The 18,339-nt window shown below is 50.2% G+C and overlaps 1 protein-coding gene and 1 non-coding gene across 4 annotated transcripts; one reads left to right on the forward strand and one right to left on the reverse strand.

Annotated features, from left to right (window-relative positions):
• Positions 1-1,403: 1,403 nt before the first annotated feature.
• On the forward strand, positions 1,404-14,269 carry ZNF771 (zinc finger protein 771). 3 transcript variants are annotated; one of them, XM_010340681.3, is made up of 3 exons: positions 1,404-1,641; positions 2,319-2,468; positions 13,371-14,269. In XM_010340681.3, the coding sequence occupies exons 2-3, from the start codon at positions 2,328-2,330 to the stop codon at positions 14,181-14,183; spliced, it is 954 nt and encodes a 317-aa protein (XP_010338983.2). In that variant the 5' UTR covers positions 1,404-1,641; positions 2,319-2,327; the 3' UTR covers positions 14,184-14,269. The 3 variants fall into 3 exon arrangements, with proteins under 3 accessions (XP_010338983.2, XP_074238124.1, XP_003930127.2); XM_074382023.1 differs by lacking the exon at positions 1,404-1,641 and adding an exon at positions 1,666-1,939 and having other exon boundaries at positions 2,306-2,468; XM_003930078.4 differs by lacking the exon at positions 1,404-1,641 and adding an exon at positions 1,667-1,939.
• A 1,150-nt stretch (positions 14,270-15,419) lies between these two features.
• On the reverse strand, positions 15,420-15,553 carry LOC120367473 (small nucleolar RNA SNORA42/SNORA80 family). The gene has a single exon (XR_005581854.1). It is a non-coding gene; the product is annotated as a small nucleolar RNA SNORA42/SNORA80 family (small nucleolar RNA).
• Positions 15,554-18,339: the final 2,786 nt, after the last annotated feature.

An 18,339-nucleotide genomic window follows, 5' to 3' on the forward strand; every position in this document is an offset into this window, starting at 1 on the left:
TGTAATCCCAGCTACTCAGGAGGCTGAGGCAGGAGAATCACGTAAACCCAGGAGGCAGAGGTTGCAGTGAGCTGAGATTGCACTCCAGCCCGGGTGACAGTGCGAGACTCCGTCTCAATAAATAAATAAATAAGCCCCTGCCACCACAGTCACTCCGTTGGATCATCTTGTCTGACTTCCCTCATTGTACCAATATTATCTCCCTTATTCACATGTTTACATTTTTTGCACCCTGAGTAGTGCCACAAGAGCCAAGATTTGTATGTTTTGTTCACGACTAAATCTCCCATACCTAGAATAGTGACAGGTGCAAAGGAGGACTCAATAAATACTCCGAGAATGAACGCAACCAAAGTGGTTTCTGGGGATCTTGTGCGTGAGTACACAGGCATTTGACCGCTTCTTCTAGCTCTGGGAAAGAGCCAATTTTATAACTTCATTCCTGAGAGATAATTTGGTGCAATAGAAGAGCACAAGCTTTGAATCTGCTGCTTGCCAGCTGTGTGACTTTGAGCAAATTACTCAACTTTTCGAAGCTTCCCCTTTTGTCCAATGGAGGTATTATTGATCCCAACCGGGCTGTTGTAAAGGATGGCATAGGACTTGTAAGCACTTACTGAATGTTATTTCTCTTTTCCTTCATGATTTCTGAATCTTAGTTGCCCCATTCATAAAATGGGAGAATTAGATATCTGGTTTTGCAAGGTAAGTGGCTATTTTCGAAGGAAATGGAATTTATGTATTTTCATATAAAAATACAGATTTTTCTATGAAATATTCCAATTAAAAATATTTTTTTCTTGGGACAGAGTTTTGCTCTTGTTGCCCAAGGCTGCAGGGCAATGGTGAGATCTCGGCTCACTGCAACCTCTGCCTCTCAGGTTCAAGCGATTCTCGTGCCTCAGCCTCTCCAGTAGCTGGGATTACAGGCGTGCACCACCACATCAGGCTAATTTTTGTATTTTTAGTGGAGACGTGGTTTCACCATGTTGATCAGGCTGGTCTCGAACTCCTGACCTTAAGTGATCCACGGCCTCGGCCTCCCAAAGTGCTGGGATTACAGCCATGAGCCACCGCACCCGGCCTTGAAACGATTCTTTTAAAGTAAAAATATTCTAAGGGCCAAACAAGGTAACCCTATGGACTGGATTTAGCTCTGAGCTATTTTCCACCTAGGATACTAGATGTATGACATCCTTACTGTGTACCTTAGGGAAATTCGTTTACCTCCTTGAACTTCAATGAGCTCATCTGTAACATGGATCAGGACCCATCGCTGTGCGGATCAAATGAGACCAGGTGTGTAAGATGCTGAACAGCGGTGGCGCACGGTAAGCACCCCCTACATGACGCGACAGCGGTAGCTTGGGTGGATGTTGATTTGGTTAGGACATATTCAAGAAGCAAGATATCCCAGAGGCCAGCGGGATAAGCGACGCCGAGAAAGAAGGAGATAAGACGGCAGAGGAGGTAGAAAGAGGGAAGGGAAGAAGTGAGGAGGCAACAGGGTCCGCCCTCCAGGCGGGGCGCCAGCGAGAGGCCCAGGCCAGGGCGGGAGCGCACGTGGCCTATTTCGGGCGGAGCGGAGGCGCGGGGCGCAGCGGACACCTTCAAGTCAGCCCCCGGAGACGGGCCGCGAGGGTAGGTTGGAACTTGGCTGCGAGGACCTTGAACGCCGCGCCGGGGCGGCTCCAGGTGCTTGGGAGTCTGGGGACTGCGGAGAACGCCAGGTCTGAGCTCGGCGCCCTTCTCGAGCCGTTTTGGCCGGACGCCCGGGTCCTTCGGGCTCCGCCCCAGGGGGTGGGGCTATATGTTCGGACCCATGGCCGGCCGTCTCTGGGGCCCCGCCCCTGCCCCGCCCCCGGAGCCGCGGCCTCGCTGAGTGCCCAACCGCCCGGCGCCCAGGCCTGGGGCACCGCGAGCGCCGAACCTTCGGCTGGTGAGTGCGCACCTCCTCCCTAGGGTTTCCGCCCCGATTCCGCCTCTAGCCCGTGCCCCAGAGCGCCAGGTCGCTGACCCAGGCGCTGAGGAGTGACTCAGCGCAAGGAGGGTGGCGACTTGCGGGGGCTGGAGATTCGAACTGTTCAGGGCCTTGAATGCCGGGATGAGTGGGGTGAACGCGAGCCCCCAGAGCTGGTCCCGGGGCTGTGCCAGAGCGTGGGGCCGGGCCAGAACGTGGGGCCGGGCTGGGGTGGACGGGAGAGGACCAGATTCGGAGACCAGGCAGGGCGGGAGAAGCCACGGCTGCACCGCCTTGCTGGGCCAGGGCCACGGTGGGGGGGCGGGTCCTGAGCTTCTGATCCAGCTCCCCGCCTCAGGACACCAAGATGCCTGGCGAACAGCAGGCAGAGGAGGAGGAGGAGGAAGAGATGCAGGAGGAGATGGTGCTGCTGGTGAAGGGTGAGGAGGATGAGGGTGAGGAGAAGTATGAGGTGGTGAAACTCAAGATCCCCATGGACAACAAGGAGGTATGTGTTACATACACCCTGGGGCCCACTGTCCCCACACCTGTTCCAGGCCCAGCCTCCCTCAGATGGCAGCCAGGGATCTTGCCCCTACTTTTCCCTGAATCTCAGACCTAGAACCTCAGGGTTGGCCCATCCTTCTGCCCCACTACCTGGGCTTCCATCATACAGAAGTCACGCCTACTGTGCCAGGCTTCCCACTGGGTGCAGGAGATTAACTTTGTCCTTGGATCTCCCTTGGAGCTTGGTGTTGGATGGAAGAGTCAGATTGAAGAGTAACCACACAGTTAGAATCCTGTGTGATGGCTGCAAATACAGGGGGTGATGAAGCCTAGAAGTGGGAGCTTAACTCAGATTTAGAGGTGGGAGAAAGGTCAGGTTAGTTCAACAGCCACAGTAACAATAGCTAACCCTTGCCTAGCATTTTCTATGTGCAGGCACTGTTGTAAGCACCTCAATTCTATGATGTCAGTAGCATTTACTCCATTTTACAAATGAGGAGACTGAGGCCCAGGGCAGTTTGGTGATGGCCACAGGTCTCAGTTAGTAAAAGGATGGCTTTTGTGAGAAGAACAGGAGTCTGGGAGAGGAAGTGGTTTGATGGCCCCAGGCAGAGGAAATGGCCCTTTTATTATTATTGTTGTTGTTGCTGTTATTATGGTTTGAGACAGGGTCTCATTCAGTCACCCAGGCTGCAGTGCAGTGGCACTATCACAGCTCACTGCAGCCTTGACTTCCCTGGGCTCAGGTGATCCTCCCACCTCAGTCTCCCAAGTACCTGGGACTACAGGCATGCACTACTACACCTGGCTAATTTTTCTGTTTTGTTTTGACACAGAGGCTCAGCTCTGTTGCCCAGGCTAGAGTGCAGTGGCGCTATCTTGGCTCTCACTGCAACCTCCATCTCCCGGGTTCAAGTGATTCTCCCGCTCAGCCTCCTGAGTAGCTGGGGATTATAGGCTTGTGCCACCACGCCTGGCTAATTTTTTGTATTTTTAGTAGAGCTGGGGTTTTGCCACATTGGCCAGACTGGTCTCAAACTCCTGAGCTCAGGTGATCCTCCCACCTCAGCCTCCCAAAGTGCTGGGATTATAGGTGTGGGTCACCACATCCAGCCAGAAGTAGCCCTTGTAGAGGCTCAGATGAGTGAGTAGGGCACTGTAGCAAGGGTGGGTGGTTCAGCCATGCTGTAGTGTGGATGAGGGCGGGTGGTTGGCAGGTCACACAGAGAGTCAGGCTTTTATTCTGAGGGCATTTGAAAGTTTTGAGATTAGACTATGAATTAAATTTCCCAACTGGAGACCCTAACTGCCAGCAGATACATTTCAATTTCCCAGAACCCCAGAGGACTCTGCCCCCAGCCAGAGCAGACTTGAGTCCCAGCAGAGGGCTTGGGTCCAGGGGGCCCAGCTTGCAGGGGCCCAGGCTCTGATTCTTCCTGCCCAGGAGCCAGTTCCCTAGGAAAGGACGTTCTGCTGCCCCCTAGTGGGCGTGGTGGGTGCTAGCGGGAGGGGACTAGCTCTTCAGGCCTCCCATCTTCCAGTCTAGTAATTATCTGGTTCTGTTTGTTGCAGCACCCCCTGGCCCATTATCTAGCTCTGTCTGCCTCTTCTGACCCTTTGATTGCATGATCTTCACTTTTGGCCTTTAAGTTACAATCAGAGGCTCCAGAGCTTGGAGTGGACTTCCAGCTCCATCACTTACCCATTGTGTGACCTTGGGCAAGTTTCTTAACCACTATATGCCTGTTTCCTCATTTGCAAAAGGAAATTATAACAGCACCTACATCTTGGAGTTGTGAGGAATGAATAAGTCAATACATGCACAGAGTTACAACTGTGTCTGGCACATAATAAACATGGAAATAGTTGCTATTATTATTATTATTTTTTGAGACGGAGTTTCGCTCTTGTTACCCAGGCTGGAGTGCAATGGCGTAATCTCGGCTCACCGCAACCTCCGCCTCCTGGGTTCAGGCAATTCTCCTGCCTCAGCCTCTTGAGTAGCTGGGATTACAGGCACGTGCCACCATGCCCAGCTAATGTTTTGTATTTTTAGTAGAGACGGGGTTTCACCATGTTGACCAGGACGGTCTCGATCTCTTGACCTCGTGATCCACCCGCCTCAGCCTCCCAAAGTGCTGGGATTACAGGCTTGAGCCACCGCGCCCGGCTAGTTGCTATTATTATTTATTTTTCTCCCCAAAGCTTGGGACCTTGGACAAGGTCATCCTTCTGGAGATTTTTCAATTTTTTTTTTGAGATGAAGTCTCGCTCTGTCACCTAGGCTGGAGTGCAATGGAGTGATCTTGGCTCACTGCAACCTCTGGCTCCCAGGTTCAAGCAATTCTCCTGCATCAGCCTCCTGGGTAGCTGGGATTACAGGCGCATACCACCACGCCGGGCTAATTTTTATATTTTTAATAGAGACCAGATTTCAACATATTGGTCAGGCTGGTCTCAAACTCCTGACATCATGATCCTTCCAGCTTGGCTTCCCATAGTGCTGAGATTACAGGCGTGAGCCACTGCACCCGGCTAAAGTCATTTTTATCAAACGCCTTGCTGGGCTGAACTGTGAGAACTGGGGTTGATCAGGGAAGTGAACGTGGAGGCACAGAGGATTGAAGGCAAACAACTCAAGGCATTGGGGAAGGCTTCCCAAAGGAGATAATTTTTGACTTGGGCCTTGAAGGCTTTGTGGGGGGTTGGCACGTGGAGGAGGAGGAAACAGCAAAAGTAAAGACTCAGAGGAAATGAGATTGGAAAGGCAGTCTGGGGGCATAGGGCCCTTGCAAGCTAGGGCAGGACATACTGTGGTAGGTTCTGTGGCACCATCAGAAGCCTTAAATCATGGAAAGGGCCCCACATGGTGGCTCACGCCTATAATCCCAGCACTTTGAGAAGCCAGAGCGGGAGGATCACTTGAGCCCAGGAGCTCGAGACCTCCCTGGGCAACATAGGGAGATCTCATCTCTACAAAACTTTTTTTTTTAATTAGCTGGGCATGGTAGCATTCCTGTAGTCCTAGCTACTCTGGAGGCTGAATGAACTCAGGAGTTCCAGGCTGCAGTGAGCCATGATTGCACCACTGTACTCTAGCCTGGGTGACAGAGAGAACCCTGTCTCAAAAAACAAAAACAGGCCAGGTGAGGTGGCTAACGCCTGTAATCCCTGTACTTTGGGAGACGAGGCAAGCAGATCACCTGAGGTCAGGAGACCAGCCTGACTAATGTGGTGAAACCCCGTCTCTACTAAAAATACAAAAATTAGCCAGGTATGGTGGTGGATGCCTATATTCCCAGCTACTGGGGGTGCTGAGGCAGGAGAATCGCTTGAACCCGTGAGGCAAAGGTTGCAGTGAGCTGATATTGCACCACTGCACTCCAGCCTGGGCAACAAGAGCGAGAATCCATCTCCAAAACAACAACAACAAAAACCCCCCAAAAAATCAGAGGACGGTCATGATTGGATTTTCTGTTTAGAAGAATTATTGGCTGCTACAGGGAGACCAGGCCAGGTAGGGCCTGCTCTAAGGTGGTAGCAGCAGTGATGAGGAGAAGGAACCTGGATGGAGTCCAGGGGTGTGTGTGGTGAAGGTCTGGTAAGACTAGTCATGAAAGGTACGTAGGGCCAGATTGTGAATGGTATCACGCAGTTCTAACTCCACCATTTACCAGCTTTTCTTTGGCTTTCTCATCTGTAAAATAGGGTAATAGAATAACACACCCTTGAATGCCAGTCTGAGAAGTGTCATCAGGGTGACTGGATTTGGAGGAGGTGGGTGGAATCGAGGATTACATACATATATCCCAGGGACGGTTAGCACCGTGCCCACGAGGGTGATCATTAGCTTGCTGTGGGCCTTCCTGAGCCTCATTTCTCCATCTGTGAAATGGTGATCTCGAAAGCGCCTCCCATTGCTGACATTCAGTGAGTCCTAGATAACGCCCAGCCCTGTGGCCACTGTCCAGAAGGGCCTTAATTACGCTGCACGCAGGGGCTGGAGTATTTTCCCTCTGCCATCAAAACCAACTCTATCTTTTAGAAAGATTTTCTCAGAGGGCTCCATGCACATCCAAACCTGCCTTTCCCTGGCTTGAACCCTTGAGTGGTTTTCTGCTTCCCTCAGGGTAAGATCTCAGCTTCTAAACTTGGCACTCAAAGCTCTTTACCATCTGACCTCATGCCATTCTGGCTTCATCCCCTTGACACCTATCCCATGCCCCGCTGTGGTCTCAGCCCACAAAGCCCTCTTCAGCTTTGCTCCCTGCTGTCTCCAGGAGCAGCTCTTTTCTCTTCTAGATCAGTTTCTTAATTTTCAGTATGCACACAGATCACCCATTTCAGTAAGATCTGGAGTGAGACGTGAGATTCTTCATTTCTAAAAAGTTCCCAGTGATGTTGATGTTGCCGATCTGTGGCCCATACTTCCTCTAGCAGGGAACTAGAGGACAGGGGTTGTGTTTAATAGTTTGTACCAAAAAGAAGGAAGATTCTGACCACAAAAATGGGCCAGGGGAGGGATCCAAGCTGTGGAATGGCCTCAAACTCTAGTCAATGAGATTAGAATGCATGATGGAGGCTGGGGACAATGGCTCTTGCCTGTAATCCCAGCACTTTTGGAGGCCGAGGCAGGAGGATTGATTGAGCTCAGGAATTCGAGACCAGCCTGGGCAACATGGCAAAACTCTGTCTCTGCTAAAGTATAAAAATTAGCCAGTGTGCTGGCACACCCTTGTAGCCCCAGCTACTTGCAAGGTTGAGTCAGGAGAATTGCTTGAGCCTGGGAAGTCAAGGCTGCAGTGAGCCGTGATCATGCCACTCCATCCAGCCTGAGTGACACAGTGAGACCCGTTCTCAAAGACAGAAAAAAATAACTGCATCTTGATTAAGAGAATAGGTGTTCTGGAAAATGAATAACAGTTCAAACCCTGGCTCTGCCATTTATTAGCTGTATAGCCTTGTGAAGTCACTTAACTTCTGAGTCTTACTTCCTTATGTATAAAACAGGGCCAAGGTACCTAACCACAGCCATCTGAGAATTTAGAGAGTATTGGTAAAAAGCACTTAGCACAGTTCCTGGCATATGATGAGTGCCCAAAAAGTGGGAGTTATTTTATTAATTAGAGAACTAATGGCAAAGGAGGAAACGGGGATGTTTGCCCTGGTTAAAAAAAAAAAAAAAAAACATTTAAGGCCGGGCGCAGTGGCTCACACCTGTAATCCCAGCACTTTGGGAGGCCAAGGAGGGTGGATCACAAGGTCAAGAGACTGAGACCATCCTGGCCAACAAGGTGAAACTCTGTTTCTACTAAAAATACAAAAACAATTAGCCCGGCATGGTGGGGTGTGCCTATAATCCCAGCTAATCAGGAGGCTGAGGTTGCAGTGAGCCGAGATCGAGCCACTGCACTCTAGCCTGGCGAAGAGGGAAACTCCGTCTCAAAAGAAAAAAAAAAAAACATTTAAGCAGGAAGATAAAAATCACTAACTTCTAATACCTGGTTTATTATATTATTACACTACGTTGTATGTCCACAGTAGCCTCTTGTTACACTGCACATACCACCTATTCTGATTTTTAAATCTAATAGTCATAGAATTTAAGACATGCTTGGGCTATTAATGATCACCTAGTCTGGTATTTGCCAAGTTTCAGTCATATGTGTATTGCTCATATGTTGTACTCACATCATTTATTAATGCTTTTCTTCTGGCACAAAAGTAGTCATGAAAGAAATTAATGCTTTTCTTCAAATAGATTCACATTGTTTTGTTAAATAAATGCACCTTCATCTAAACAATAGTACTGATGAAATTGTGGGTTTCATGTGATCTCTTGCTTTTTTAATATTCATAAAAATAAATACATAACAATTATAATAAGACTTTAGTTGGCCTACATACCACCTCATATCTCATGCTGAGAAATTTTTTTTTTTCTTTTTTTAGAGACATGGTCTTGCTTTTGTCACCCAGGCTGGAGTGCAGTGGCACGTGATCATAGCTCACTGCAGCCTTGAACTCTTGGGCTCCAGTGATCCTCCTGCCTCAGCCTACCCAGTAGTTGGGACTACAAGTGCACCTCACCACACCTGGCTAATTTGCTTTTTGTAGCAACGAGGTCTAACTACGTTGCCCAGGCTGGTGTCCAACTCCTGGCCTCAAGTAATCCTCCTTCCTTGGTCTCCTGAAGTGCTGAGATTACAGATATGAGTCACTGCACCTGGCCTCTTACTGGGGAATTTGATCTTCCTTAGCCTACCTTGCCTTTCTTGGGATACTGAGGCAGGGGAGGTCTTAATGAGATGGATTCAGCTCCTCTTACCAAGATTTTCCCTCAGGCACCCAAGGCCTGGGCTGGAGACATCAACAACACTTGTGTGGAGAATTTCTTTTTCAGAAGTCAGTGAACCCAGCATGAGGAAGGCCTCAGGCTGTCCAAAGTCACCTTAAAGGGTACCAAGGAAAAATGGGCCAGAAAAATGTAGATATGATGAGACAAGTGCTCTCCACAGCGGCTGATGTATTGAAATAAACCAACAGATTTCAAAACCAGAGCAAGACTGGAAAATGTGACCTTGAATTCAGATGGTGCCAAACGTGCTGTGGGGTTTCTCCATTTAAAGTATCAAGTTGTATTTTAACCTTGAATCCTTCTTGGAGTGTGCCAGGGGACTTGGAGTCCAGCCTCTGTCACGTCTCAGCCGTGTGAGTTCAGGACAGTAGCCTGAATGACGGCATGGTCTCATGGGCACCCCCAAGTCCATCCTGGCTCCCAGTGGCCATGTGAATTTCATCGCCCTCAGCCTCAGCTTTCTCAGTATCAAAAGAGACAACACCCAGCTCAAGGCAGGTGACAGGAGGATTTAATACAATAACATACATAAAGTAATGATGTCAAAGTTTAATACTTTGCTATTGATTACTGCTGTTATTGTTATCAGTATAGATACTATTTAAACCAGATTTCCCTTGGTTGGTCACTAATTTCCCAAATTGCCCTAGTTTCTAATTTCCTTTTTTTTTTTTTTGAGACAGAGTTTTGCTTTTGTGGCCTAGGCTGGAGTGCAATGGCGCGATCTCAGCTCACTGCAACCTCCGACTCTGGGGTTCAAGCCATTCTCCTGCTTCAGCTTCCCGAGTAGCTGGGATTACAGGCATGCGCCACCATGCCAGGCTAATTTTTTTTTGTATTTTTAGTAGAAACACGGTTTTTCCATGTTGGTCAGGCTGGTCTTGAACTCCTGACCTCAGGTGATCTGCCCACCTCAGCCTTCCAAAGTGTTGGAATCACAGGCATGAGCCACTGCATTTGGCGTTTTTTTTTTTTTTTTTTTTTTTTTTTTTTTTTTTTTGAGATGGAGTCTCAGTCTGTCACCCAGGCTGGAGTGCAATGGCACAATTGCAGCTCCCTGCAACTTCCACCTCCCAGGTTCAAGTGATTCTCCTGTCTCAAACTCCAGAGTAGCTGGGACTACAGGTGCATGCCACCAAGCCTGGCTAATTTTTTTTTTTTTTTCTTTTGAGACAGAGTTTCGCTCTTGTTACCCAGGCTGGAGTGCAATGGCGCGATCTCGGCTCATTGCAACCTCCGCCTCCTGGGTTCAGGCAATTCTCCTGCCTCAGCCTCCTAAGTAGCTGGGATTACAGGCACGCACCCCCATGCCCAGATGATTTTTTGTATTTTTTAGTAGAGACGGGGTTTCACCATGTTGACCAGGATGGTCTCAATCTCTTGACCTTGTGATCCACCCGCCTCGGCCTCCCAAAGTGCTGGGATTACAGGCTTGAGCCACCGCGCCCGGCAATTTTTTGTATTTTTAGTACAGATAGGGTTTCACCGTGTTAGCCAGGATGGTCTTGAATTCCTGACCTCATGATCCACCCACCTTGGTCTCCAAAATGCTGGGATTTCAGATGTGAGCCACTTTGCTCAACATCCGACTTTTTTTTTCTTTTTTCTTTTGAGATAGAGTTTCACTCTTGCTGCCCAGGCTGGAGTGCAGTGGTGTGATCTTGGCTCAATTGCAACCTCTGCCTCCCAGGTTCAAGTGATTCTCCTGCCTCAGCCTCCTGAGTAGCTGGGATTACAGGCATGAGCCAACACACCTGGCTGATTTTTGTATTTCTTTTTTTTTTTTTTGAGGTGGAGTTTCACTCTTGTTACCCAGGCTGGAGTGCAATGGCACGATCTCAGCTCACCACAACCTCCGCCTCCTGGGTTCAGGCAATTCTCCTGCCTCAGCCTCCTGAGTAGCTCGGATTACAGGCACGCGCCACCATGCCCAGCTAATGTTTTGTATTTTTAGTAGAGACGGGGTTTTACCATGTTGACCAGGATGGTCTCGATCTCTTGACCTTGTGATCCACCCGCCTCGGCCTCCCAAAGTGCTGGGATTACAGGCTTGAGCCACCGCACCTGGCCCTCTTTTTTTTTTTTTTTTTTTTTTTTGCAATGTAGTCTCACACTGTCGCCCGGGCTGGAGTGCAGTGGCTCACTGCAACCTCCACCTCCCGGGTTCAAACGATTTTCCTGCCTCAGCCGGCCAAGTAGAGGGGATTACAGGCGCCCCTCTACCATGCCCAGCTAATTTTTGTATTTTTAGTAGAGACGAGGTTTCACCATGTTGGCCAGGCTGGGCCCAGCTAATTTTTGTATTTTCAGTAGAGATGAGGTTTCACCACGTTGGTCAGGCTGGTCTCTAACTCCTGACCTCATGATCCACCTGCCTCGGCCTCCCAAAGTGCTGGGATTACAGGGGTGAGCCACCCTGCCCGGCCGGATTTTTGTATTTTTAGTAGAGACCGGGTTTCTCCATGTTAGCCAGGCTGTTCTAACTCCTGACCTCAAGTGATCCACCTACCTCAGTCTCCCAAAGTGCTGGGATTACAGGCATGAGCCACCATGCCTAGGCTGTTTTCCAGTTTCTGAGTTGGTTATCACAAAGCCACTACCTTTTGACAAATGATCTTGAAGGCCTTGAAGCTGTCCTCCTGCAGCTTTCAGAAAGAGAAGGCTCTATTATTGTCTGCTATCACCATCTTTTAACCTGTCTCCCCATCTGTAAAACGGGGATGATGATGATCACCTTGTGGAGATCGAATATGGGAGAAGTTGACAGTCTTGTCCTTAATAGTCCCAGGTATTTCATTTGGTCATGAATTAATTGCTTGGCCACGGTGGATACTTGACATCTGTTTTGCTGGAGTTTTGAGCGTTCTCTTTTCTAAGAAGGGAGCAGTGTGCCCTCAATACTCCTCTTCACTCAGTCCAGAATGTTTTTCCTTCATGTGCCTCTTACAAGGCATTTCTTTCCTTTTTCTGATTTTTATCTCTAGAAGGCCAGAACTTGTGAAGCTGGCTCATTTTCAGATTTTTTTTTTTTTTTTTTTTTTTTTTTTCATTTCAGACCTCAGAATAGCATTTGGCTTTTACCCTTGCCTTTTTCTTCACAGCTTAAAAAATGATAGGTGTTTGTTATTCAAAGCTGATTGAAGAGCCTGGACTTGGTCTTCCCCTGGCTTCCAGGATGCCCCTCTCCTGCTTTTCTCCCTCCCTGGCTTCTCTCCATCTTGCTGCTCTAGGTGCTCTCTGCCCATCCCCTGGCTGATCTCATCTATTCATTCTCAAGGCTTCATAAACCATCTATAGGTTGACAGCTTCTCAATTAACATCTTCAGTCTAGGCCTTGCTTCTGCGCTCCAGATATGTCAAGAAGCCTCAACACCGTCCAAACAGATCTCCCCTCTCAACTTCTTCCCCACTGTCCTCATCTCTGTAAATGCAACTCCACCTTTATCGTTGCTAAGCTCAAAAACCTTGAAGTCATTTTGATTCCTCTTTTTCTTTACACCTCACATCTAATCTCTTATTAAATGTATTGTCACTGCAAATAGATCCAGAAGCGCGGCAATTCTCACCACCTCCACCGTCCACTTCTGTTGCCTGGGACTGAGCCACTATCTTCTCTTGCCAGGTGGCTGCAGTGGCCTCCTCACTGGGCTTCTGCTTTCTCCAACTCCATTTGGTTTTCAAACCCAGCAGCCTGAGGGAGGCTTTTAAAATGTGTAGGGTATGGTCACTTCCCTGGTCAAAGCCTTCTGACATCTCCTCTTACTGTTACGTCTCCTTTATATTAAAAGCCAGAGCAGGCACAGTGGTGTGTGCCTGTAACCCCAGCTACTGAGAAGGCTGAGTCAGGTGCACTGCTTGAGCTAGGAGTTTGGGACCAGCCTGGGCCACAGCAAGACCCTGTCAAAAAAAAGAAAGAAAAAGAAAAAAGGAAAGAAAGAAGCCAAATATAGCAAATACAAGGCCCTATACGCTAAGAGATCCCCTCCACCACATCTGTGACTTGTCCCATCATATATTCTGCTTTAACCAATTTTCCTTGCCATTTCTGTAACTCAGCAGGCAACTCCCACCTCTGGGCCTTGCCGTTCCCTCTGCAATGTTCCTCTGAGGGCTATCCACGTTGCCTGCTCTGTCACCTCCTTTAAGTCTTTGCTCATGTTATATCAGTAAGGTGTCTTAACAACCCTGTTTAAATCTGTAGCATCCCCAGTACCGGCACTCCTTATCCATTATTCCCAAAAGCAGGAATTTTCTTTTTAATGCTTTTTAATGAATGAGGAATCCCCGTGCCTAGAACAGTCTAGCACCCTGCACGCGCTCAGTAAATATTGGTTAAATTAATAAAAATAGCTAGAATGCCACTGGGCTTTGTGATGTGTGCGTTACGCGCATTATCTCACTGGATGCGCTGCGACGCAGCACCGAGGCCTTTCTTATTTCAGAGATGGGGAACTGAGACTCACAGAGGGGGCAGCCTGCGGAGACCCAGGTCTCCGGCTCTGGGGACTGCCGCTAAGGGCTGACCTGTCCCCCCTCTCCCTGCAGGTCCCGGGCGAGGCGCCCGCGCCGTCAGCCGACCCGGCGCGCCCCCACGCGTGTCCCGACTGCGGGCGCGCCTTTGCGCGCCGCTCCACGCTGGCCAAGCACGCGCGCACGCACACAGGCGAAAGGCCCTTCGCGTGCACCGAGTGCGGCCGGCGCTTCTCGCAGAAGTCGGCGCTGACCAAACACGGCCGCACGCACACGGGCGAACGGCCCTACGAGTGCCCTGAGTGCGACAAGCGCTTCTCCGCCGCCTCGAACCTGCGGCAGCACCGGCGGCGCCACACGGGCGAGAAGCCTTACGCATGCGCGCACTGCGGCCGTCGCTTCGCGCAGAGCTCCAACTACGCACAGCACCTGCGCGTGCACACGGGCGAGAAGCCGTACGCGTGCCCGGACTGCGGACGCGCCTTCGGCGGCAGCTCGTGCCTGGCGCGCCATCGACGCACGCACACCGGCGAGCGGCCCTACGCATGCGCCGACTGCGGCACGCGCTTCGCCCAGAGCTCGGCGCTGGCCAAGCACCGGCGCGTGCACACAGGCGAAAAGCCGCACCGCTGCGCTGTGTGTGGTCGCCGCTTCGGCCACCGCTCCAACCTAGCGGAGCATGCGCGCACGCACACAGGCGAGCGGCCCTACCCCTGCGCCGAATGCGGCCGCCGCTTCCGCCTAAGCTCGCACTTCATCCGTCACCGGCGCGCGCATATGCGGCGCCGCCTGTACATCTGTGCTGGCTGTGGCCGGGACTTCAAGCTGCCTCCCGGCGCCACGGCCGCTACTGCCACCGAGCGCTGCCCGGAGTGCGAAGGCAGCTGAGCCCCGCGGGGCTGCGGAGGGGCGCGCTGGGGCTTCGACCTGGCTGCACTAACCCTGACTCCTCCTGCACACCGGCCTCCGGGTCTGGGAAATTGAGGGGACGGCAGGCCCGGCTGCCCTGGAACTGGGAGACAGAACCCTCTGCCGGAGTCCCTGGAAACCGTGCTCACCACCCCCACCACCCCATCACTACATTCCCTCGGCCCTTGTTAGTGAATAAAGTATTATATCCTCACCCCACTCGTGCCTGTGAGTGAGGTGGGTGGGGAGAGGAGGAAAGTCGGGGTTCTCCAGGCTCAGGTGTCAAGTGAGTTGTCATGGAACCAAATGGGGACGTAAATCTAAAAGGGGTTCCTGGCCCCTGGATTTGTATTCGGTGTAGAGGGTGATGGCACACTTGGCCCTTGGTTACGTCCTCATAACCTTAGATCTGAAAGGGCCCATAAATATACTATGTTCAAGATGAGACACGCACTGCATTTGGCAGAGCTCCACTGAGCAAGGCAAGCCCCTCACATCTCTGTCTAGTGAAGGAGAGAAAACTGTTAACGCTAGGTTAAAGGTTTTAACTGCTTTGTTACGTAAACTTAATAGCTTATTTTCATCCTCAAAACATCTCAGGCAGGGCGCGGTGACTCACGCCTGTAACCCCCGCACTTTAGGAGGGCGAGACTAGCGGATCACTTGAGGTCAGGAGTTCGATACCAGCCTGGCCAACATGGTGAAACCCTGTCTCTACTAAATATACAAAAATTAATTGGTGTGGCGGGCACCTGTAATCCCAGCTACTAGGGGGGCTGAGGCATGAGTATCACTTAAATTCGGGAGGCAGAGATAGTGCCACTGCACCTCAGCTTGGGCAACAGAGGGAGACTGAGACTGCCTCAAAAAAAAAAAAAAATCACCCAACCCAAATAAAAAAAAATCTCAAATTGAATGGACCTAGCAGCTCATGGCTGTAATCCCCAGCACTTTGGGAGGGGAAGGCAGGAGGATCCCTTGAAATCAGGAGTTTGAGATGAGCCTGGGGAACCACGTGAGACCCCCATCTATTTAAAAAAGAAAAAAGCTGGGCATGGTGACACACACCTGTAGTCACAGCTAATGACAAGGCTGCAGTGAGCTATTATTGTAGCACTGGACTCCAGCCTGGGTGACAGAGCAAGGGTGTCTAAAAAATAGTAAGTTTTAAATCCCATAGATGAATCTTTTTAACCTTTATTTTTTCTTGTTTTCTAGTGTGCAGCCCGCTTCTGTGCCAGCAGGCTACAGGCAGAGGCCAGGCAATGGTTCGGGGCTACGGTTTGATCTGGTATGGGGTACTACGAGAGGCCCAGGGGGACGGACCCATCATAAATCCAAACCCATGCATTGTTTTAAATTTATTTATTTGGGACCAGACACGGTGGCTCACACCTGTAATCCCAGCACTCTGGGAGGCGGGTCATCTGAGGCCTGGAGTTCAAGACCTGCCTTGCCAACATGGTGAAACCCCATCCCTACTAAAAATACAAAAATTAGCTGGGCGTGGTGGCCGGCACCTGTAATCCCAGCTACTTGAGAGGCTGAGGCAGAATTGTTTGAACCCGGGAGGCAGAGGTTGCAGTGAGCTGAGATCACACCATAGCACTCCAGCCTGGGTGACAAGAGTGAGACTGTCTTAAAAATAATAAATTTATGGCCGGGCGCGGTGGCTCAAGCCTGTAATCCCAGCACTTTGGGAGGCCGAGGCGGGTGGATCACGAGGTTGAGAAATCGAGACCATCCTGGTCAACATGGTGAAACCCCATCTCTACTAAAAATACAAAAAATTAGCTGGGCATGGTGGCACGTGCCTGTAATTCCAGCTATTTAGGTGGCTGAGGCAGGAGAATTGCTTGAACCCAGGAGGCGGAGGTTGCGGTGAGCCGAGATCGCGCCATTGCACTCCAGCCTGGGTAACAAGAGTGAAACTCCGTCTCAAAAAAAATAAAATAAAAAATAAAAAAATAATAAATTTATTTATTTTGTAGAGACAGGGTCTCGCTATGGTGCCCAGGCTGGACTCCTACCCTCAAGCAATCCTTTCACCTCCCTCTAGATTTACCTAGCCAGGCATGGTGGCTCGTGCTGGGATTAGGTATGAGCCACCATGCCTGGCTAGGTAAATCTTTTCGGTCCGTTTTTGCCACAGCCAGTGAATGGCAGGGCCAAGAGACAAGTAAACAGGCCTGCAGTCCAGTGTCAACTGGTGCTATGATGGGGGAAGATAGGCCCTTCTCAGAAGGGATGTTTAGGTTGGGTCTTGAAGGTAAGAAAGTTGGGGTTGGGGAAGTATGGAGGCTCTTCTCAGAGGTGATGTTTTAAGTTCGGGCTTGAAGGTGGAGTTCTGGTTGGGGAAATGTGGAGAGAGCCCCTAAAGCTGCATTCCAGGGTCCTTAGAGCTTGCAGATGTTCCCTGGGGTAGAATGGGGGTGGGGGACAAAAAGCAAGAGGATTTTGGAAGTGAGGTTAAAGGACCTAAGGTAGCAAAGCCAGGACAGTGTCACTAAGATGGGGGTGCAGGGTGAAGAGCAAGACAGGAGCTGAAGTGGGGGCAATTGTTACACCCGTCTGGACATGCTGAACATTAGGTCAGCATGAGAAAGGTGATTGGCAATAACAGAGATTATCAGGTCTGGAGTCCATGACACCATGTCCAGAAGAAAGCACACAAGAAGTCTTGAAAGTGGCCGGTGCCGGGCGTGGTGGCTCATACCTGCAATCCCAGCACTTTGGGAGACCCAGGTGGGTGGATCACCTGAGGTCAGGAGCTCCAGACCAGCCTAGTCAACATGGCGAAACCCTTGCTCTCTATTAAAAATACAAAAAAGCCGGGCGTGGTGGCTCAAGCCTGTAATCCCAGCACTTTGGGAGGCCGAGGCGGGTGGATCATGAGGTCAAGAGATCGAGACCATCCTGGTCAACATGGTGAAACCCCGTCTCTACCAAAAATACAGAAAATCAGCTGGGCGTGGTGGCGCGTGCCTGTAATCCCAGCTACTCGGGAGGCTGAGGCAGGAGAATTGCCTGAGCCCAGGAGGCGGAGGTTGCGGTGGGCCGAGATCGTGCCATTGCACTCCAGCCTGGGTAACGAGCGAAACTCCATCTCAAAAAAAAAAAAACAAAAAAAATAAAAAACAAAAAAAATTAGCCGGTGTGCTGGCACACGCCTGTAATCCCAGCTACTCAGGAGGCTGAGGCAGGAGAATTGCTTGAACCAGGAGACAGAGGTTGCAGTGAGCAGAGACCGGCCCAGTGCACTCCAGCCTCGGCGATAGTGAGACTCTGTCTCAAAAAAAAAAAAAAAAAAAAAAAAAAAAAAAAAAAAAAGCAGGCACGGTAGCTCACTTGGTAATCTTGGCACTTTGGGAGGCTGAGGCAGGAAGATCGCCTGAGGCCAGGAGTTCAAGACCAACCTGGGCAACATGGTGAGACCTCCATCTCCACTAAAAATAAGGAAAAATAGCCAGAGGTAGGAAGAAAATCAGGTAAGCATCTTATCTGGGAAATCTAGAGGAAGGTGTTTCAGGGAGAGGGGAGGGTCAGCTGCTGCTCTGATGCCCGCTGCATTTGTAATGAGGGTGGGAATGAGTGGTGAGAATCATTTTAGTGGAGGGGAATCGTGAAAGCCAGCCAGGAGGCAAGGTTGTAAATGGGACAGTCGGGAAGCAGAGTCGGGGAGTATAGACAACCCTCTGAAGAGGCTGCTAGAGGTTTGATGGTTTCGCTTTTGTCAACAGGGAAGGAACTCATATGTCCTTTCTGCACGGGTAGGAAGGGCTAATGAAGAGAAGCTGATCATACAGAAGGGAAACCAGACACCCAATCAAGGAAAGGAAGGAAATCAGGGCTTCATAAGGATGCTGGTCCCATTATCACTGGAGAGCCAGAGGAAAGGCAGGTTTGGGCACATAATCTGAAGCGTTGTTTTACCCGGGATATAAGAATGGGAGTCACTAGCTAAGAAATATAAGACAGCAAGGCCAGGAAAGGAGAATGCCTCAGTTTACTAACGTGGAGACTGGTTCACAGAGGCAGCAAGTCAGCAACCATTGTAGATTCGGAGAATATAGATGTCCCTTGGTATACACAGGGGACCCCACCCCCACCATATACCCAAATCCACATACTAAAC

The sequence above is a fragment of the Saimiri boliviensis genome, chromosome 12 (genome assembly GCF_048565385.1).
Source record: "Saimiri boliviensis isolate mSaiBol1 chromosome 12, mSaiBol1.pri, whole genome shotgun sequence".
Lineage (NCBI taxonomy): Eukaryota > Metazoa > Chordata > Mammalia > Primates > Cebidae > Saimiri > Saimiri boliviensis.

Excerpts from the sequence above, each read along its gene's own strand:
- ZNF771 (XM_010340681.3), top strand. The coding sequence starts at position 2,328 with ATGCCTGGCGAACAGCAGGCAGAGGAGGAGGAGGAGGAAGAGATGCAG. Across the intron at positions 2,469-13,370 it reads TCCCCATGGACAACAAGGAG|GTCCCGGGCGAGGCGCCCGC; the intron begins GTATGTGTTACA and ends CTCTCCCTGCAG.